General features: G+C 49.1%; 2 protein-coding genes across 2 annotated transcripts; both read right to left on the reverse strand.

Moving 5' to 3' along the window:
- Positions 1 to 5078: 5078 nt before the first annotated feature.
- On the reverse strand, positions 5079 to 10729 carry PRSS58 (serine protease 58). The gene is made up of 5 exons (XM_066366192.1): positions 10690 to 10729; positions 8517 to 8655; positions 8023 to 8279; positions 5320 to 5465; positions 5079 to 5228 (listed from the first exon to the last, which is right to left on the reverse strand). Exons 1-5 carry the CDS (start codon positions 10727 to 10729, stop codon positions 5079 to 5081), a joined length of 732 nt encoding a protein of 243 aa, XP_066222289.1.
- Positions 10730 to 13353: 2624 nt separating this feature from the next.
- Positions 13354 to 21158, reverse strand: LOC136393553 (probable inactive serine protease 58). Its single transcript, XM_066366193.1, has 6 exons — positions 21105 to 21158; positions 20126 to 20271; positions 19279 to 19435; positions 17294 to 17544; positions 13999 to 14135; positions 13354 to 13598 (listed from the first exon to the last, which is right to left on the reverse strand). Exons 2-6 carry the CDS (start codon positions 20163 to 20165, stop codon positions 13449 to 13451), a joined length of 735 nt encoding a protein of 244 aa, XP_066222290.1. The 5' UTR covers positions 20166 to 20271; positions 21105 to 21158; the 3' UTR covers positions 13354 to 13448.
- Positions 21159 to 21308: the final 150 nt, after the last annotated feature.

Genomic DNA, 21308 nt, shown 5'->3' on the forward strand with positions numbered 1-21308 from the left:
CAGCTCAAACAGGGGTGGACGGGAGCTGCCTATGCCTCCATTCAGAGCGTGCATATTCTTGTTGCCTGCTGAGCTCTTCAAAGCTGCTACGGACCCTGCTGAGGCTGTTTGCAGCTGCCAAGAGCACCCTAGTAGGAACCGGGACGCGGTGGGGGAGGAACATGTTTCCAGCGATAGTGCCCAGCTCTGAGCAAGGAACAAGGTGGGGAGCTAGGCAGCCACCCGGAAGGAAGAGGCTTACCTTGGCCCAGGACAGGAGCCAGGCCGAGGCCAGAGGAGGAGCCCGGGCGGCAATGACTGTGAGGATCAGGAGCTCAGGGAGGAGATAACAGGCGTGTTGGAGACATTCTGATCCCAATCACATTTCGGGATTAAGGCAAAGGGACGGGGTGGAAGGGAGACAGGACAGCCAGCCCTGTAAACTGAGATGTGCCCGGAATCCCTTATCCTGTGATCTGTCTGGCCCGGCCTCAGCACTGGCGTCCGGAGGGGCAGAACCACGGGACAGAGCCGGAGCCAGCCACTGCAGTGGGGAATCTGTCCGTGGGCCTTCCTGGCTTCCCATGGGGCCTTTCTCTCCCTTTCCTCCTTTGTCCCCTTTCCTTTCATTGTCTAAGCCCCAGAGTGACTCTGTCCACAGCGACACTCAGCATTCAATGCACATGGCTTGCTGAGATAAGGACACATATATCTTGGTGTGGGCATTTTTCTGGTATTCAGGATGTGTGCTTTGGGTAATGCCTCCCAGAGCGGTTGGGGACAGGTAATGGGACAAAGGCAAAACTGAATCAGCGTGTTCCTTAGAAGGTAACACAACTGACATTTTGTGCATCATTACAGTGTGCAATTTTGAAATCGGGTGATACAAAAGATATCAGTGAAGTCACTTTATACACAAAATTGTACAGAATGAAAATCTGTATTTTTTATTTAAATCAAGAAACATACCGCTTCAAAGTTAGCAAGCCAAGTGAATTATACACTGTATTATGCTGCCACCAAATGGATCCTTTGTCAGAATTATGGGAACTCTATTGTTGTATGTATTAAAACTTCAGAAGATTAAAAAAAGAAAAATGAATCTGGGAGGTGCAAACTCAGGATGGCAGGGCACTGCTGGGCCCCAACGTGGGGACTCTCCAGGGACATGGGTCCGCAGTCCTGCCCTGCTCCAATTCTCTTCATTTATTGACTTGAATATCATGCAGTTTCAAATCTTGAAATAGTGAAGTTCAATTGCTAAACTCCCCTGTGTCTCCACACTGCTGTCTGCAAGATGCTGAGGTTGGAGAGATGGTGGAAACAGGGCCTGATTTTAAATCTAATTTCCCAGATCACTGGTTTCCAAGCTTCCTGAGAAATAAGGCCTTTTAATGGTAAAAAGTCATGAGGAGTTGTGATTTTAATCTCCGCTGATTACTAAGTGGTGGACAATCCGAGAAAGATAAAAACTGCTATTCATTCTGTCAGATTTTAATTGAATCTGAAATTCACCACTGAAGAACAGAAGTCCACTTCACAAAGAGCTGACTCTGTGCCAGGCTTCATTCTAAGAAATTTTCTGTATGAATCCATTTATTCCTATGAAATAGCTCTCGTTATTCTCTCCATCCTACTGGTGGAGACGCTGAGGCTAGGAGACCAAGGTCGCATCGCTAGGTAATGGCGGCACTATGAGTCATTGGGAAAATACAATTGAAAACAGTTTCTGAGTTTTCCGATTCAGAAAATCTTGTCACAAAGGCAGGAGGGAAAGAAAACACTTTTATTACTGAATAAACATTAAATCAGAATGCGACACATAAGCCAGGCATTTTTTAAGACAAAGACACCTCAGCCTTTTTTTAGGCCAGCAGACACAACCCATTTTACACACACACACACACACACACTCTCTCTCTCTCTCTCTCTCTCTCTCCCTCTCTCTCTCTCTCTCTCTCTTTTTCTCTCTCTCTCAAGATAAGCAGTGATTGGTCCTCAGATTGGAGGACTTGACAGGACCTTTTGTGAATCCTGTCAAGGTCCCCATAGTTCATCCCAGGGTCCTGTGGTCATTGGGGTGTCCCTCTGTGTTTGCTAGCTGGTTTTATCCAAAGGAAAAATAAACTTGAGGACTGGGAGTCATTTGCAGCTTGGTGTGGGGGTCAGTCCCACTGTAAATTGAGTTAGGCTCATCCCCCTTGACACATGTATTTGAAAGAGGTGGTTAAAGTTTTTTTTCTTTTTTTTTTTTTTTTTTTTTTTGAGAAAGGCATTCCTGGGTCTTAACCCTGGATCGAGTAGTTTAGCTTTCAAAAAGATCTGCATGCATTTCAAAGAGACAGAGAAAGAACTTTCAAGTTATCTAAAGTAAAATGCTCTAAGAAAGTGGCGGGGGGTGGGTTGGGTTGGGGGGACCTTCCCTTATTTGTAACCTGGAGAATTAAGCCTCTGGTATTGGATTTATATCTGCCCTTAGAGAGGGAAGTGCAGGTAACTGGAGATGAGTGTCTGTTGTCTACGGCCCAGTGGGGCCTTCCCTCAGCCTCTGCCCAGATGTGAAGCACAAGGGGGAGGAGAGAGGTCCGTGTTTAATCTACAAGGGTCCTTTGGTTGCACTGAGATAGTTTAATCCCTTGGGAAGACATGAGGCACAATTCAGAAGCGCTGTTCTAGGAAGCTCGGGGACTCTGGGGCACTAGGTGACGGTGGGGAGTGTGTGTGTGGGGGAGTGGGGGTTGGTACCCAGGAAATGGGAAACCGTCTCCAGTTTGAGGGTTGAGGCCCAGTGAGAAGATGAGACAAGTCTTAGTGTTTCCTGAAAAAGCCACTCCCTCTCGAACTTCAGGTCCAGGGAGTGTCAGCCACTAATCGCCGCCATGCAGGGCAGGGTCTGGCTCTCCTGCCTGGCTGGCCCTGCTTCATTGCCCGCTGTCCCACCGCCCTCCTGGAGGGGTCCCGTGGGGCCGGGGGATGACCTCACTTCCCATTCTGTGGGGCTGGGTGCTCATGGCTGCTGTGAGGACAGGTCAGATGCCAGGCAGGGAAAGCCACTCAGTGGGTTGATGGAGGGGATAGGGACTGGGTCACTGGGTCACCAGGAGGCACAGAGAGTTTTTCTTCCTGATCTCAGCATTGCCTGGACTCTTCCAGGATAGGCTCTCACCCTGAGAAAGTGCCCTTTCTCTTCCCAGCTGTCTCCTAGCGACATCACTCATGAGATGCCCCCTTTAGGATTTGGCTGCCCTGGTTATTTCTGGGGGTGACCCCCAGCCTGGCCTGCCCCTGTTTCCAGGTACCACTGTGGACTTGGTGGAGCAAAGGCCCCAGTGGGCCCTGGTACGTCGCGGACAGGCTGAAACCCTGAGCTGCTTCCTGAGGAATGCCCAGTACCCCTGGATGAGCTGGTACCAACAGGATCTCCAGGGGCAACTCCAGGTGCTGGCCAGCCTGCGGTTTACTGGGGACAAGAACGCCATATCCCTTCCTGGAGCGGATTACCAAGTCACTAGGGTCGATGAGGAGGAGCTGAGGCTGCACGTGGCCAACGTGACCCAGGGCAGAACCCTATACTGCACCTGCAGCACAGACACAGTGAGAAACCCTCCTTGGCCCAATGAATAAAAACCACTCCAGGTTCCCACCCACGGACCCAGGCTCCTCCTCCGCAGGCCTGCGGGTTCTCGCCCCAGATCCTCCTTCCTGGCATCTTTACTGCAAGCAGAGTCCCACCAGGGACCCAGGCTCTGGGGACTCGTGTGAGACCATGGCTCTGCCACCTCTGGGCAGCAGCGAAGACTTCACCTCTCTGAAACTTCGTTTCCGTGTCTGTAGAGTCCAGACAGTCACTCTCCCCGGGTGAGAGGGCCCCTGCGAGCCTGAAGCATCCTGGCGCAGGTGAAGCCTTCAGTATAAGACATAGGTAGGCAGCAGGCACGGAATTCGCATTAGCTCTTGTCCACACAATCCGCGTACAGAAAAAGCACACTGCATTTTTAATACGTCTCAGAGCCCAGGAAGAGAAGGGACGTCTCCATTGTGGCCCCTCTCTCACACCTGGAATAAATAAATAAACGCCCACTTTTCTAATTAGAGCCACATCCTCCTTGCCTGACATCCCTGCAGCGGCTCACACCCCAGTCTGAGGTGGATCTTTTTAAAAGGAAGGTCCTCAGAGAGGGCCTGTCTTGGAAAACTCTGGAATCCACAAAGGAGGGCTGACCCGGTATACACCTGTTAAAAAGCCAGGACGCAGAGCTGGAGTGCACCTGCAATCAGAGGGGGCGGGGCCAAGGGGCCGGGGAGGAGACCGGGGCGGCTACATCTGGGGACCACCTGCTGGGCGGTGCATTTTGGGAGAGGCTGGGATCCTGAGACCTCCGCAGAGGTGGAAGGCGGGCCGGGCTGCAGTAGCTGAGACACTTCACTCTGGCTCGGAGCATCTTCATCTCAAGTGAGCAGGTAAGTGGGATGCAAGGTGGGGTACCTGCATCTCTTGCGGTGGGCGGTGTGGGTTGCAGAGCGGCTGGCAAGCGCACTTTCCGCGGCGTGTGTGCAGAGGGGGAGTTTTTTTGTCCACCAGGGGGCGCCATGTGCCCACGGTTCTCCATGATCCGCGCAGTTACTATGTCTGCTCTCTCTCGTCCCCCTCTCGGGCAGTAGTAGGAGTGTTGTCACCCAAAATGGCTATTGGGTGGCCTTTTGTTGTTATCGTTGTTCTATAACTCAGTGATCAGTTTGTCAGAGAGAACACTATCCCCACTTTTATAAACTTCAATCGCCTAAGGGTATTGAGTTTGCCATCTTTATTGATAGAGAAAGACCACTGTGTAGTCACAGTGTAGGTTTGTACAGGTGACCTTTGTTGAGCTGAAGGGAGGCAGGGATGCAGGATGTGACCCAAGGAGTCTATTTAGATTTGATTGAGAGGCGGGACGTGGTTACCAGCTGTGTCCAATGGTCCTATATTGATTTGATTGGGAGGCGGGACGTGGGTACCACCTATGTCCAATGGTCCTATTTAGATTTGATTGGGAGGCGGGACTTGGGTACCAGCTATATCCAATGGTCCAATGGTCCGAAAGTTCCACCCTGGGAGCTCAGTTGTTTCGGATTGTGTTTTCAATCCAGGGCACATAGTTCAAGATTTTGGTGTAGATGCCAACATCAGCTCTCAAAACACACCCATCTGCGAAAGTTAGGATTCCTTGAAGTACCTCATTGCAGACTGCTGGGGCACTTGTGACTTCCTGCCAGGGAAAAGGAAACCGGGTTCTCTTTCTGGCCACAGGCACAAAGAGCAAAAATGGGAAAAGGGAGAGGTCGTTGAGAGTACCTTACCTTGCAGGGCTGCCGTCTTCCGGGCACAATGCCCAAACACAGCATACTTTTTGTGATACTTTTGTGGTGTCTTTGATAGGCGTCTTGGCACCGAGTGTTTGAGATAACAGAGATGTTCACGTTCTGCAGGGAGTTAGGTTCTTTGGCTGTCAGAAAGACAGGAGGAAAACACCCTTAAGCATTTTTGGATACCAAACCTTCTCCTCCTCTTCTCCCTCCCCCCCTATTTCAACACATTTCTTCTTCTCCCAGCAGAAACGAAAGGAGGCCAAAGACGTAGAAGTCAGAACTGTGGCAGCTAAGACAACAGCAAATGATCAGATTAACAGTTTCTCTTGATATCAGTATGTATACCTTCCAAATCAGATGAAACTCTTGGAAGTTTATATGTAAACATGAGAGATCTCTGCAGTGACATGAAATGAATAACTTTAAAACTTTCTGGAAATTTAAACATTTAATGAGTGTTCCTTTGGGGTGGAATTTTATTTATTTATTTAGCTTTTGTGTTTATTGTTTGTCCCAGATTTTAAATTCAGCACTGACTCTCTTTTATTTCTTGAAATATATCTTACTTGCAATGTTGTGTACGTTTAAGGTATTCAACATATTGGTATGGTGTATTTGTGTGGTGTAAGATGATTATTGCTCTTGTGACAGTAGTTAACATCAAAATCACATCACATAATTACCATTTCTTCTTTGTCTTGGGAAAAAGTAAGGTTTAGTCCAGGTGTGGCCAACAGTTTTTGCCCCTGGGCCAAATTAGAAAGAAAACTGACCGGATGAAATATTAAAATTAAAAAATATTAAATACAAAAATGACTCATTTAAGTAAACAAAATTTTATTATGTAATTTGTTTATGAATAAATGTAAGTGATTTAGTACAACAAATTAACAAAAAAATCTTTATAATGGAATTTTTTAAAAAAATAAAGAAGTAGCATGAATCCATTCGACTAATTGGAAGTCACCCTAGATTAGTCACATGTGGAATTCTTTTCCGCGTATCACTATCTTCTTAAATATCTCGATTTCCAATAATCAAAGATGCTTCCACTTCTGAGTAGCTGAGAATTTAACTTTCATTGTTGTACAATGGTTAGATATCGTAGTTTACCTATAACGATTTAAAAGTACCACTTATTTCATTTCCACAGTGCGTCGTGCAGAGAATATTAAAAATTTAATCGCGGGCTGCATAAACTCATTATGCAGGCCGGATTCGGCCTGTGGGCCGTATGTTGGCCATGCCTGGTCTAGTCCCTTAGCAAGTTTGGTTACAATACAATATTGTTTCTATTCACTAGACTGCATTATTAGATCTCCAGGACTTATTTATCGACTAGTTGCAAGTTAGCATCCTTAACCTCCATGCCTATTTTTAGTTGGAAGGAATTTAGAGAGCTTGAAGCCTAGTTTTTCACTTGTCAGATCAAAAACTCTAGTATCTGCTCAAAAAAAAAAATCACTCCTTCCAAACTGTGGTGTCTTAGTGTATGATGTAAGTAACTCAAATAAGTTACTCATGAGTAAAATTTTTCCAAGTGGACAATATCATAGTTTTGTTTCCCTCGTAGCTAATCCACTACCCCCTTCCCCAGTATTCACTGCTGTCTTGATTCATAGTTACAGATAGCTGGTTAGAATGTGCATGAAAATTTTGGGATGGATGGGGGCAGACAGACACAAACTTAGACAAGAGAAAGCTGTCTTAAAGTTGTTACTTTGTTTGTTTCTTTGTTTTTATGGAATCTGAAAAGTGTGACAAAAAAAGAAAGCTTAATTAGAACATGTGGTCAGCAGTTTCAAATTATATACAGGAGACCTTTATTTGTGACAGAGACAGAGAGAATCAGAGAGAGGGACAGATAGGGACAGACAGGAAGGGAGAGAGATGAGAAGCATCAATTCTTCGTTGCGGCACTGGGGGGCTACAGCAGACTGAGTGAACCCTTGCTCGAGCCAGCGACCTTGGGCTCAAGCTGGCGAGCTTTTGCTCAAGCCAGATGAGTCCGCACTCAAGCTGGAGACCTCGGGGGTTTGACCTGGGTCCTCGGCATCCCAATCCGATGCTCTATCCACTGTGCCACCACCTGGTCAGGCTACAGGAGACCTTTATGGCTAAAAATCATGAGAGTCATTTTTTAACTTTTCTGGATAACAAAGAGACTCTTCAGAATGTTATCAGTTCAAAATGTTTCAAAAATATTTTTTTAAACTTTTAACGATGTATCAGTCTTGTACTAGGAAGGTCTGGTTTGCCTGACTGAGCACTATATTATGTATACATACACCTTCTGTTTCCTACGCAACTATTATTTCATATTTTAAGTACTTAAGGCTCTGGATTGCCTGAATAGTTTGAAAACCTCTGGTATAGTTTTAGAGTTCAGACAACTGAGGGTCCAACGTGCAGCGGCCCACCATCACACAGCAAATTAGGACCAGAATGCAAGTGTCTCCTTGGCACAGACGCGACGTCTGTCACATATGAAAGCAAAGAGGATAGAAAGACAGTTGGGAGGGTGGGGGGCTTGAAGGCTTCCATCAGTGAGGTGTGGGGAGAGGGGAAAGGAGATGAAACAGGTGAATAAAGAGTTAGAACAAAGAGTCGGGGAGAACTTCAGAAGCCAGGAGCAGAGAAGGGGAGGAGCATGTCCGATTCTGGGAGGAAGACGAGGAGCTTGGAGTCACTCACAGATGTCACAGAAGCTGTAGACCCAGGTGGAGACTGTGCACATGTTGTCTTCAGGGACGGGTGCTTTGGGCAGGCTGACCAGGTTCACATAGTCGTTGACTTTGATGTAGCTTGTCAGCTTGATGAGCATTAGGTTATGCTCAATAGAGGTGATCAAGAAATACGGGTGGATGATCATTTTCTCATAGCTAACCACTTGCACATTCTGCTCAGTGAGGCTTGATGGATTCGTAATCCCCAACTTCACCTGCAGGTTCCTGGAACAGTGTGGGTGTCGTTGAGAGGACTGAACAGCAATGGCTTGTCCATCCTTCTGGGCTTTTATGAGCTCCTCCCCGAAGACTCATTCCTCCACTGCTGAACCACCCCAGGCGGCTCTAGTGAACCGCCCCAATCCCATCTAATGAATGAGCAGTGGTCCCGGGCAGGGCCCTGGGGCTGTGTCCACCCTGAGCACCCCAAGTGTGGAGGGGCACTGGGGGCCTGTCACTCACGGCAGGTTGCAGTTCGCAGCTGTAATCACCCACAGCGGGTGGATCAGGACTCCCACGCAGGGCAAGTAATCGGATTTCAAGTAGGCCAGGTAGCGGGGAGCGAACCTGTCTGGGTCTTCCGGGTCATAGGCCAAAGCACCTGGAAGGAAAACACTGACAGGAAGTTCTGAGATTTTTTTTTTCCAGGATTACTTCGAGAAAACAAAGTCCAATTGCTGTATAGACCCACGTTTCCCTACCCCCCCCTCCAATCCCTGTAACTCGAAGCTGGTTTCCCTTGATGTAAAATAGGAAGAAAATGATAAAAACATGTTTCTTTCCAAAGAGAAACGGTGTTTTCCCTTTTGATCATCACTAAATATTCTTCTGTTGAAAACACAAGCTTTTTCTTTTTTTCTTTTTTTTTTTTTTTTTGCATTTTTCTGAAGCTGGAATCAGGGAGAGACAATCAGACAGACTCCCGCATGCGCCCGACCGGGATCTACCCGGCACGCCCACCAGGGGGTGATGCTCTGCCCATCCTGGGCATTGCTCTGCCGCGACCAGAGCCACTCTAGCGCCTGAGACAGAGGCCACAGAGCCATCCCCAGTGCCTGGGCCATCTTTGCTCCAATGGAGCCTTGGCTGCAGGAGGGGAAGAGAGAGACAGAGAGGAAGGCGCAGCGGAGGGGTGGAGAAGCAAATGGGCGCTTCTCCTGTGTGCCCTGGCCGGGAATCGAACCCAGGTCCTCCGTACGCTAGGCCGACGCTCTACCACTGAGCCAACCGGCCAGGGCCAAAAGCTTTTTCAAATACCTCCCGCAATTCAGTGGGCCTGTGTCAAATCCACTCACAGAGAACTTGGCTATTTTTATCGTTTCTGGAATGCTTTGACCAACCTTATCCTGTCCTCCCAATAGCAATGCAAGGCAAAATGGTCTAAGTGTTGTTTAAGAAAGAGATCAAGTGCTAACAGAGTCTAAGCTGAGGGCACTGTCTATTTATTCCACAAGAAAATATTGAGTGTCTATGTGTGCCAGGCTCTGTTTGGGGTGTTTGATCTGTAAAGTGAACAAAATAGAACTATCCCTGCATCTCAGACATTCTAATGAGTGGAGACATTTGGTAATACAAATATAACATGTAGGTGGTGATTAGAGCTTTGGAAACTAAAGTCAAACAAGGAGAGAGGGGAAGGTAGTAGCAGGTGTGTGTGTGTGTGTGTGTGTGTGTGTGTGTGTGTGTGTGTGTGCGCGTGCGCACGCATGCACATGCACACTGTGCATTGTTATATCAGCAGTTAGGCAGATCGTGTGGATATGAGAGATGACCTGTGACATGTGTTGGGAAGGGGATGGTCAGATCTCTGGGGACAGGATTCCAAGTAGAGCAGACAGCTGATGAAGAGTCCCAACGCCTGTTTCAGGAGCATCATAGGGGCCGATGTGGTTGGCATGGTGACTGGGGGGAAGGAGAGGAGAGGGGAGGGGATAGGGACCACAGAAGTGAGGACATGGGCTTGCCTCTGAGTGTGATGGGCGTGCTGTGTGATAAAGGGCGGTGGTCATTTCCTCGTGGGGACGTGCTGAGTGTGGGCGGACAGGACGGAGAGGCCTGCTGGGAGAATGACTTGATAATCCCAGCACGAGACAGGAGCTCGGAGCGTGGTGAGCTGTGGAAGTGGGAAGATGTGGTTGGTTCGGGATTTGTTGAGAAGAGGGAGTCAACAGAATTTCCCCCGCTGGTGGAATGGGGGTGTGTGAGAGAAAGAGGATTCACAGGTGCCTCCAAGGTGTCTGCCTGAATACAGGAGCCATACGCAGATGAGACCTAGACCCCTGAATGCTTTAGTGTCCACCAGCTAGATCCCCTGTTCTCAGCCCCCTGCCTCCACTTCTCACTGTCTCAGGACCAAGTCTGTCCTGCCCAGCCAGGGTCAGCTGGTCTGGGGCTGGGCTTCCAGTGCCCATGCCCCCACAGAGCACTGGGCAGTCTCCCTGCAGTGAGGCGGCAGGCAGTGTCGCAGGAGGTGACCGGGGGTGGGGGGCAGGGCAGCGGTGGGGCGGGCCAGAGAACCAGGCCTACACCGCAGTCTGGGACGTCACTCTGTCGTTAGCCGCCTTCCATGTCTCCCCCACCTCTCACGTGTCGTGTCCTTGCTCTGGCAAGTAAAGAGAGATGTGCAGATACTCACTGGGCAAGTTCAAGACCACCCAGAAGAGGACAGACTTCATTATGATGTCGAAGGCTTGTCAGAGGATGAGGCTCGGCTCAGTCTCTGGAAAGAATGGGAGAGAGAAGGCAGGAAGGGTGGTCACGTAGGAAAAAATTACCATCTGAATTCTTTTGGTGGCAGGATCCAGTCCCAGAAACGGTGTTTGTCAGTCCAGTAGGTGGTGGTACCAAGTGTCAGAAGGACAAGAACAGAGATCGGGTGACTCAGTCCTTGACACAAAGAGAACAGGTCGGCATCTTACACTCCATCCAATTAGAAAGTACCTCATCTGACAGACATTGGAGCTCACAGCGTGCCCTCAGCCTGCTCCTTCCCCTTTTGTCAACTCTGAAATCCTGTACCTCTCCGAGCTGCATGCAGGCCACTGGCCCCACCCCTCTGTGTGATGCTAGCCTCTCTTTGTGTGCTGCTAACATTCCCCTCAGGGGCTGTCACCCAGCACCTGTGCTTCCCTCAGCCCCCTGCCTGACATCAAACACCTCCTCGGGCTGTATTAGCCCTTTTCATTCTTCTCTTTTCTTTTTAGTGAGAGAAAGTGTGTGTGTGTGTGTGGGGGGGGGGCAGACAGGAAGGGAGAGAGATGAGAAGCATCAATTCTTCATTGCGGCTCCTTAGTTATTCACTGATTACTTCTCATATTGCCTTGACCAAGGGGCTGCAGCCCAGCGAGTGATCCCTTGCTTAAGCCAGCGACCTTGGGCTCAAGCCAGTGACCATAGGGTCATGTCTGTGATCCCACACTCAAGCCGGTGACCCTGTACTAAAGCTGGCGACCTCGGGGTTTCGAACCTGGGTCCTCAGTGTCCCAGATTGATGCTCTATCCACTGCGCCACTGCCTGGTCAGGCAGCCTTTTTCTTCATGTCACTACTCAGCCATGTAGTCAACCAGCCAGCCCATGACTTATGTTATGAGTCTGAGCTGTGCTAGGTGCTGGATTTACTGTTGGGGATCCCTGGATGTGAGGACATTGTTTCTGCCTTCAGAGACCATAGAGGCTAAGGGAACAGCAAGGCCATTTACGGGCAGTTACAAAATGAAGTATTCAGAGCTGAAAACCTAGTGTACCGCTGTCTAGGTGGGAATGTTTGCAAAACACATTATCTGTTACATCATGTGTGTCCCAAATAGTATATAAGGGAGTCTTAAAACTCAACAATTGTAACACAAACAATAAAAAAGTGGGCCAAAGAGTTGAATAGACACCTTACTGAATGTGGCCATGACAAAATAGCACAGACTGGGCAACTGAGACAACAGACATTTGTTTTCTGACGGTTCTGGAGACTAGAAGTTCACGATGAAGTTGCCAGTAGGTTCAGTGTGTGTGGGGAGTGCTCTTCCTGGCTGTGGACAGAGCCTTCCAGTATCCTGTCATGGCCTTTTCTCCATATGCACCACAGGGGGAGAAAAGGTCGTCTCACTGGGGTTTCTTTTAATGAGGACACTAATCCCATCAGGTCAGCGTCCCACCCCAGTGTCCTCATTTTGACTCGATTACTTCCGAGTAGCTCCTATCTGCAAATATAGTCACACTGGGGGTGTGGCTTCAACAGTGAAATTTAGGGGAAGCGCAATTCTGTATTGTTAGGTGTCTCGGTCCGGTCTGGTGGTCTGGGATGCTGTGCGTCCCCCACCACATGCCCGTGCGAGAGGACGAAGTAAGCCCCACAGGGCACTTCCTAATAGCACGAGACTCTACCAATGCCAGCAACTGCTACCCGTAAATATAGACAGCCCCCCACCCAAATATCACCTGGGAGCCAGATCTTTGTCGCCAGCTGACAGCTAGAACAACGGCCTCCATGTCCTTCAAGGATGCCGTAAATAACGTGCCCCACCTCTCCGAATTCAGGACCATGCCCCTCATCATTTATAGATGGAAACATTGGTTCTGTCTGTGCTATCTTTGAGAACCACCACCTACCCAGTTGCCCAAGCCAGAAACATGGGTGTTAACTCAGACAATTTCTGCTTTTTGCTACTCACATCTACGTCTATGGATGAATTGCACAGGTTCAGAAATTGGGCCATATTCTCTCTAATCCAGAGCTGTTACTGATGGCACCTCTGATGCCTACAGGATAAAAATGTACATTTCTTCACCAAGCAGGTCAGGCCCTGTCTGACCCATGCTCAGCCACCAGTGATGGTCTTTTCTCACATCCTCTCTCTGTTTTGTCCCTGATGTTCCTTATTTACATATATCTTCTGGAACATGCCACAATTTTTATGTGTTTTTCTGACTTTTAACTAACTGTACTCTCAGTTTTACAATATCATGCCCTAATCTGTCTGTCTCTTTGGTGACACCTCCCCTGTGTGTCACAAAATGTGATGTGTGTTTTTATTCTCACAACACTTGTTGCTCATCTCTATTGTGGCAGTTGTCACAAGGTATCATGGTTGGCTGATTGGTGGCAAAGACCATGTCACAGTCACTCGTGTACCCCTCGCATAGGCAGCTCTTCCTTTGGAAGAGCTGAAGGTTCCGTAATTTCTGAATGAATGAACCCAGCGGTGGGGATGTTGCTAAATTTCTCATTGGTCTCGCGGTCGATACGTTAAAGAGGTCAGGGCTCACAGTATGAGTTCTTAATGGCATTTTTTTTATTGGGTGCGTTATTTGGATTCTGTTTAAGAACAAGAAAGATCAGGAGAGTTGGGGACCCCATGTAGAGGTCTCGAAGACAGTGCCCTGAGGGGGACAGAGGAGCCTCAGTAGCTCTTCATGGTTTTTAGGATCCATTTCGCGTAGGGATAAATGTTGGTGAAGAATCCTTCGCTGCCCAGGGTGACACTTCCTTTTGCCCAGGACAAGATTCCATGCAGCCTCCCACCACAGATGGCCGGAGCAGCTGACACTTCCTGCCGGGGAGAAGGAACAGGAGGCCAATACTGCTTTGTCCTCGTGGGACGAGAGTGAATCTCAGACGTGGGCGCATGAGAGTAGCAGGGGCATTTGAGGGACTGGTCGTTTTTCTTGAAAGGTGACAACCTTCTCTTCACAGCCACGTGGGTCTCACCTCTCTTGGGTCAAGCTTGGTCCAACCTGAGACCAAGCTGGTGAAGAAAGGACAAACGGTGCTACCCAGAATCCCGTACACTCTGAAAGGGGGGGAAGGGAATTAATGCCCCCCCCCCCCAGAGGCGGAGTCGGGGGGAGAGAGGGACTCCAGGCCTTTCGGATGGGTCGCATTTGGTTTCCCACAATCACCTCTCCTCCTCATGGACCCTTTGCTGTCTCTCTGTGGGGGAGGAAAGATACCTTCATTTCAGTCATGATGTTCAGAGGTTGTCCCACACACGTGATGTTGGCCTTTTCTTTGCGGCCTAGCATATACTGGCACACTTTGACAGGAAGGAAATACTGGTTTGTCCACACCATGCTGTCGGGGTCACTAACTGTGGGAAAGAGAAGAGAAATGAAATCCAGGGTTATTCTTTTGATCACATACACTCTGGTAATCAGCCCCAGTTTCACAAGTGCATTGATCCCTGAGCATAGTCACTACTGGTAGTGAGCACTCCGTCCTCCTTGGGTTCCCCCACCCCACCCCGGGGTCTCTGTGTCGGAGCACTGCATTCAGAGCAGTGTGTCCTCCTTACATCAGACATGAGATCTGTGGTTCTCTCTCTCTCCACTAGGCACAGTTTAGAAATCCTTGAAAATCCATAAGTGACCACGAGAATGACAGGCACAAAGCCTTTGTTTCTGAGAAATCTTTATGGTACCTACTTCATCATCTTTAAATTTAGTCACAAAGGGAGAAAACTGGGTTGGTTTTTTTTGTTTGTTTATTTTTTTGTATTTTTCTGAAGCTCGAAACAGGGAGAGACAGTCAGACTCCTGCATGCACCCGACCGGGATTCACCCGGCACGCCCACCAGGGGGCAACGCTCTGCCCACCAGGAGGCGATGCTCTGCCCCTCTGGGGCGTCACTCTGTTGCAACCAGAGCCACTCTAGCGCCTGGGGCAGAGGCCAAGGAGCCATCCCCAGCGCCCGGGCCATCTCTGCTCCAATGGAGCCTCGGCTGCGGGAGGGGAAGAGAGAGACAGAGAGGAAGGAGAGGGGGAGGGGTGGAGAAGCAGATGGGTGCTTCTCCTGTGTGCCCTGGCCAGGAATCGAACCCGGGACTCCTGCACGCCAGGCCGATGCTCTACCACTGAGCCAACCGGCCAGGGCGGGAGAAAACTGTTTTTAATGTGTTTAGGACTTTTTTAAAAAATGTTTATTTGTAAGTGCATGTGCATATATGTATAAATATAACACAACTTTCCTCTAAGTGGTTATAGTATTTATTTCCATTCTAACAACTGTTACTATCCTGTTAAGCTCAGGATGCAAGGGTTCTAACCAAGATATTATATCATTTTAATCTCTGGTAGAGAATAATGAGGAGGAAACAAAAGAACTGACCAGAGGTTGCTCAAGCAAAACCCTAACATTAGTTATAGAGCAGGATTTTTCTCATGAAGTGTATCCAATCTCATGTCCAAAGCAGATTAGACCAGAGTGTGTGTCAGGTCAGAAAAGAAAGGTGTTAACATTCGGTTGTAGATTTTTTATGGGAATTGAAATGAGTAGAAGAAGCTAGACAAAAGTAATCTAGTTACTTGAAGTAATGGATTCCTAATAACTCTTGGGGGCCTTGCAGCAGAGAGCTAATAGAATGAGTGTCATTGTGATTCTGACCTGCAAGGCCTATGTAATGAACCCTCTGTACAGTTTCCTTCTGTTTTCAAATGGGATGTGATAAATCGCTTTTGTAAAATGCAATGCAATTACTCTGAGTAAGGCTTATAAAGTCAAGGATAAAGATCATAAATCTTTGGTTTGTTCAGAAAATATGTTCACTTAGATTCCCAGGAATGTTGCTTCTAAATTGAAAATGAAGTTGCCAGATACGCAGAATATGAAAGTTTCCACTTTTTATTTGTTTTTGCAAAATAGATTTTAAAAGTTCCCACTTTTTATTTGTTTTTACAGAACAGATGGATTGTTCTGTTGCCACCAGTGGGTTTAAACCTGATTAATATCCATGACAGTTTGCCTCAGTGGAGTCCTCTTTGGCAACCCAATCAATCAGTGTCACTTTTTAAAGTCAGCCAATCAGATGCCCTCCAAAAAAAATGCTTCCAAGTGTCAACCAATCAACAACAGCCTTACCCAAGTAACCACGCCTCTACAGATGATGTCAACTCTTTTAAGCCTCTGAAAGTCCCCCAATCCCTGTCTACCAAGCTTCCCACAAACTTTGTATAAGCCCAATACTCTGCTCTGCTCCGAGACTGTGCTGGCTCATCATTGCCCTGCCTTACGACATTTAGCTTTATCATTGCATTTCAGATCTCAAGTGACGGTTCCACCACCCTTTGACAATACCTAAAGAGAACAGAATGGCTCTTCGCAGCCACATGAAGTAAAGGCCACCAAGGACCAACAAAATATGTAAGAAAGCCACGCTCTGCATAAAGTGGCCTTGATAAGACGTGACCCTGCAGAAACCAGACAGGTAGAGCTCAGAGGGAGAGGGGGGTGTGCCTACAGCACAGGTTGTGGCCGTTTTTCCAGTGTGTCAGGCCAGAGAGACACCCAGAGACACAGCAGGAGCGTGTCATACTGATCAATCAACTCCCATAACTCTGCTAGGCTCCGCCCCTAAGCGGAAACTATTGGATGGAGCGGTAGGTCTGAGACTGGCACTCTCTGCATGGAAACTGCTCTGGTAACAGGAGAGATGGCTCCCCCAACCACCCTCTTATCTCTCAGGCTCCCTTGAATGAAAGGCCATCAACATAGGCTGGGTTGTCTGTGGTCGGGGTGGAGAGTATCCTCTGTTGCCTCCCTCTCATGTTTGTTTTGTTTTGTTTTTGTGACAGAGACAGAGAGAGGAACAGATAGGGACAGATAGGCAGGAAGGGAGAGAGATGGGAAACATCAATTCTTAGTTGCGGCACCTTTGTTGTTCATTGATTGATTTCTCATATGTGCCTTGACCAGGGGCTCCAGCAGACCTAGTGACCCCTTGCTCAAGCCAGAGACCTTGGGCTCAAGCTGGTGAGCCTTGCTCAAACCAGATGAGTCTTGCTCGACCTTGGGGTTTCGAACCTGGGTCCTCTGTGTCCCAGTCTGATGCTCTATCCACTGTACCACCACCTGGTCAGGCTCCCTGAGATGTTTTGTTTGGGTTTTCCCACTACGGACTCATTAATTGCTTGGTGGACTTTCAACAACTGTCCATGAGGCTGCAAGCCACCCTCCCACAAAATGCCTTGATATTGTCTTTAGAGTGAGATACTAACCCAACTTTATTTGAAATCAGTTCCCAGGATGCTGACCTTGAATGTTCTAGAGACGTAACAATAACTGTCTGATCCATTTGTTGATGTCTGATGGGCTGTCGTCTCTTTGAATTTTATCTTTTGGCCTCTAATCTTGGCATTATTAGGTCCTGGAAGCAATTGCTCCAGGGTCAAGAACATGCCCTCCCAGCCCGTTTCTTCAAGTTCATCCCTCCCTGTTTTCCCGGCTCAAAGAAGGCAGAGTCCAGCACTTACGGTTTTTGTATTCATTCCACATCCAGGTTGGGATGAAGCAGGAGTCGTTCAGTGGTAGAGGCTCCAGAGCGATGGCTATGGTCCCCACGTGGGTGTTGAGAGCAGCCGAGCTGGACAGTTTGATCATCATCAGGTCATTGTCCAGAGTGTGCGCGTTGAAGTCAGGGTAGGTCACAGTCAGTGACTGGTTCCGTACCTGCTCTTCCTTATTTTTGATGCTGGGCTGGTGAACTCCCAGGCGAATCTGAACGCTTTGGAAGAAAGAGGGCAGAGAGATGGAAAAGGACAGGGTCACAGAATGTTACAGTGGCAGGAAACGTCAGAGGGGACTTTCTACAGTCGTCTTCATTTTACCTCTTGGACCTGAGAACTGAAGTGACCCGTCTAAGTCTGTAAACTTGTAATAACAACTGTTTACAGGATTGCTGTTCAAGAGTCAGTGTCTGTATGGAACTGGCCATGGTATCCGCCACCTAAAACATACCTGTGCAGTCTAGTTGTTGAGATGACGACGATGATGATGATTTAGATGATGGGGATGGGCAGGCAATAGATGCCGCCACAGTCCATTATTCCAGTGGCCCCTGCCTCTGCTACACTGTCTCACTCAGCTCCTGAGCAAGCATACTGCACCCTTCATTTCTAGATGCCCCTCGCCCTTCCCAGCCCTGCTCCAGCCCATGTCATCATATTTACCACGTGCCACCTTCATTGATCATAGAGTCACAAGGCTCTTAGTAGTCCGTGAGGGCTTCCAGTTACCATTTTCCATTGTACTTCCTGGACAAATTCAAACCCACTCACTCCCATCACCAGAAAGCCAGTCATGCACCAGATACAAGTGCCAGTTTCTGCCAAAGACAGGTCACGCATCAGATCTGGCTGAGAGAAGAGTGTCCGAGTTTCCAACTCCAATTCTTAGAGGGGACAAACTGTAGTTTTTTCCTTCCTTCCTCCCTCCCTCCCTCCCTCCCTCCCTCCCTCCCTCCCTCCCTTCCTTCCTTCCTTCCCTCCCTCCTTTTCTCCCTTCCTCTCTTCCATTTCTTTCCTTCCTTATTTCCTTCCTTCTTTCTTTCTTCTTTCTTGTGTTGACAGGGTCTCAAGTGTCCCACTCAACATAACACCATCTACACTCCGCACTGTGCCCGTCCTGCATACCCCATGCAAATTCTCTTTCCTTTGTCGTTCTGATGATGTGCAGAGCAAGGCTTCAGTCTATGTTTGAGGATATTATCTTAAACAACCAGGTGGCCGAGAGCTCTGAGTTTGAAGTGGCCCTGGACCATCCCTGCAACTCTGTTAGGTCCCAGTCACACAACCTGTTCTGACCCAGCCACAGTGGGGACGCTAAGGTTTGCGAGCTACAGCGCTGTTATGTGTGGTGTGCTCCTGCCCTCCTCCTGTGCCACATGGCCCGCCTGGCTGTTTGCCCTCACCCTGTGAACGTCCCCTACTCATCACACTCAGCCAACGCAGGTCTCCTCAACATCTTCCCTACTTCAGGGACCCAGTGCCCCTGGCTTTGTTCACATAGTTGCCTCCTCTTCCTGGGGGTCTCATCTCTTCAAAAGGGCCTCACGTGACCCCGCCCCCCACCCCAACTAAAGCAGGTGTCTTGTTCATTCTTGTCTATTACCACTTACCACTCCTCTTGTGTTTTCCTTTTGGCGATTTATTTATTTTGGCTTCCTTCCTTTCTATCTGTTCCTTCGCTGTTCTCCCTGGGCACGGTGTTCTCCCCGGAGACGGTGAAAGAATATTATTTATTCTCTATAGGAAGGTGTCAGAGACTCCTACTGGCCTCGTCTGAAACTAACCAAACGTGTGCAGCTTACTCCATCGGGAAGAAGGTCCTCTCTCTTCCAGGGGCCTCTCATTCCCTCAGGGTGCCCTTGAAGCTTCCTGGAATGCCTCACCATACCTGCTCTTGTTTCTGCTCATTGGAGCACGTCCCTCCTGGCTCCCGAGGGCACAGGGATACTTACGGTGAGGGGCAGTGAGCAGCAGTCAGCACCCAGTCAGAGTGAATGAGCGAGCCCACGCAGGGCTCCGGGCTGGACTGCAGATAGGCCAGGTATGGAACGGTGAAATACCCTGCTGAGCTCAGCTTCTCCTTCCCATAATCTGTGGCCAGAAGGACTCCTACAGAGTTGATGGGGGTCGTAGGTGGAGAGAGAGAGGTTGAGAGGTGAGGGGCGGCCGGGGTAGTTTTCCCAGCCTAAGTTTTTCGAAGATAGTATCAAGGTTTTTAAATTATATTACTATATCTATATATCTATACCTCTCTCTCTCTCTCTCTCTCTCTCTATATATATATATATATATATATATGTATGTATATTTTAAATCAGGGAGACTCAAGCATGTCCCTCAAGCTATACACAAGGACACTGACATGGCTTTGCCAGGCATGGAGGGCAGCAGCTCAGTACTCCCTGGCTTTGCCCGTGGGAGTGGGAAAGCTTGGGGCAGGAGCACGAGGCCCCAGAGCCCCACCCAGCCCACCTCCCTTCCTGTGCTCATGGCTGTGAAGTCCCGCTGCCCTCACACAGGGAAGACATGCTTTTCCTGCGGTTGCCCACGGAACGTGGCGGTCTAGGAAGGCCTGTACGCAAGAGCAGGTCACTCATTAGTGACACTTCCTAATGTGCTGCCAGGGCTTGGGGGGGGTTGGGGGCGTGCTAACGGGAGGCGCTGGGCCTCGGGAGGTTCCTGTTGTTTCCTGCAACGGTTCACTGAAGGAACTGCCCACAGCTCCTCTCCCGGCCCCTGCCCACCCATGCCCGCAGCACCCAGCCTCCCCCACAGCTGCAACAAGGGTCAGCCTCTCACCAGCGGCACTCAGGACAGCGAAGAGGAGCCCGCACTTCATGGTGGGCTGCGATCCCGCCCGGCGCAGACAAGTTGAGTCAGACAGGAAATGAGCCCAATCCTGGGTCCAGGTGTCCCCGGCGAGAGCAGTGGGAGAGGAGCGCTAGCTGGGGGTTAGGGGCAGAAGCCTTCAGACCAGTCTCTGTCGGAACTCAGTGTATCGGGAAAGCTGGGGGCTGGGTCTGCCGTGGGGGAGAGCGAGGAGCCAGCCAGGTCAAGCCCCTGGTGCCTCTTCTCTGACCCTGGGAGTCTCAGTAGTCGCCAGGTGTCCGCTGACACTTCCCCTGCTCTCTGTGACATAGCCTTTCTGTTGTCTGCTCCTGTCTTTGTGACTCCAGCCTCTCTCCCTGCCCTCACTTGCCCCTCCCCCTTTCCAGTGTCCCTCATAGAACCATTCTCATAAACTCAATACTGGAGTGGAAAACAAATTTAATAAATCACCCCTCCCTTCACTGAATAGATGAGGGAGCTGTGGTCCTCAGGGGATTCGTGGCAAAGTCAGGACTTGGAACTGAGTCCACATGTCCTCAGATAGCTTCAACTTGACCTGAGCTCCCAGAAAATAGCGGTGGGTAAAAATATCCCCTGGGAATTTTGTATTCTAGGAAGTGGCTTCCCCAGGTGAGTTAGAAGAGACTTTCTGGTGGCTCCCTAAGACTTTGGATGACCCGTCACCACCACCACCGGTTGCCTGTGACAAGGTCAAACACAGACCTTCCTCCTTTTGCCTGAACCAGACAGAGACCCTGCAACTGCCCGTTCTTTGCCTGGTGGCTGCTTAGCTGAGCTCAGAACTGTTTCCTCTGGAACTAGCTAAATGGAAACAGCTGACTGAGAACTCCCGACTGCAAAGCAATCTCACTGCATATCTCCCCACTTGTAACTTGTCTGTTAATCCTGGTAAAAATCTAAGGCACAGCCATTCTGTCGAGAGACTGACATTCGAGTCTGGGGTGTCTGATTACTGTGGTCGTCTGAACAGAGTGAATCTCCTCGCCTGCCCAGGTGTCTGACACTTACTCCTCTTTCCGATGCCCCCGGAGATATGCAATAAATAACTGGTTTGATCAGGACTATTGTCTATAGTTTCCTTTGCTTGTAATGTCCTCCTTTGGCCATGGGGCAGAGTAATGCTGGCCTTGTG

This window comes from Saccopteryx leptura, chromosome 2 (genome assembly GCF_036850995.1).
Source record: "Saccopteryx leptura isolate mSacLep1 chromosome 2, mSacLep1_pri_phased_curated, whole genome shotgun sequence".
In the NCBI taxonomy this organism is placed as follows: Eukaryota; Metazoa; Chordata; class Mammalia; order Chiroptera; family Emballonuridae; genus Saccopteryx; species Saccopteryx leptura.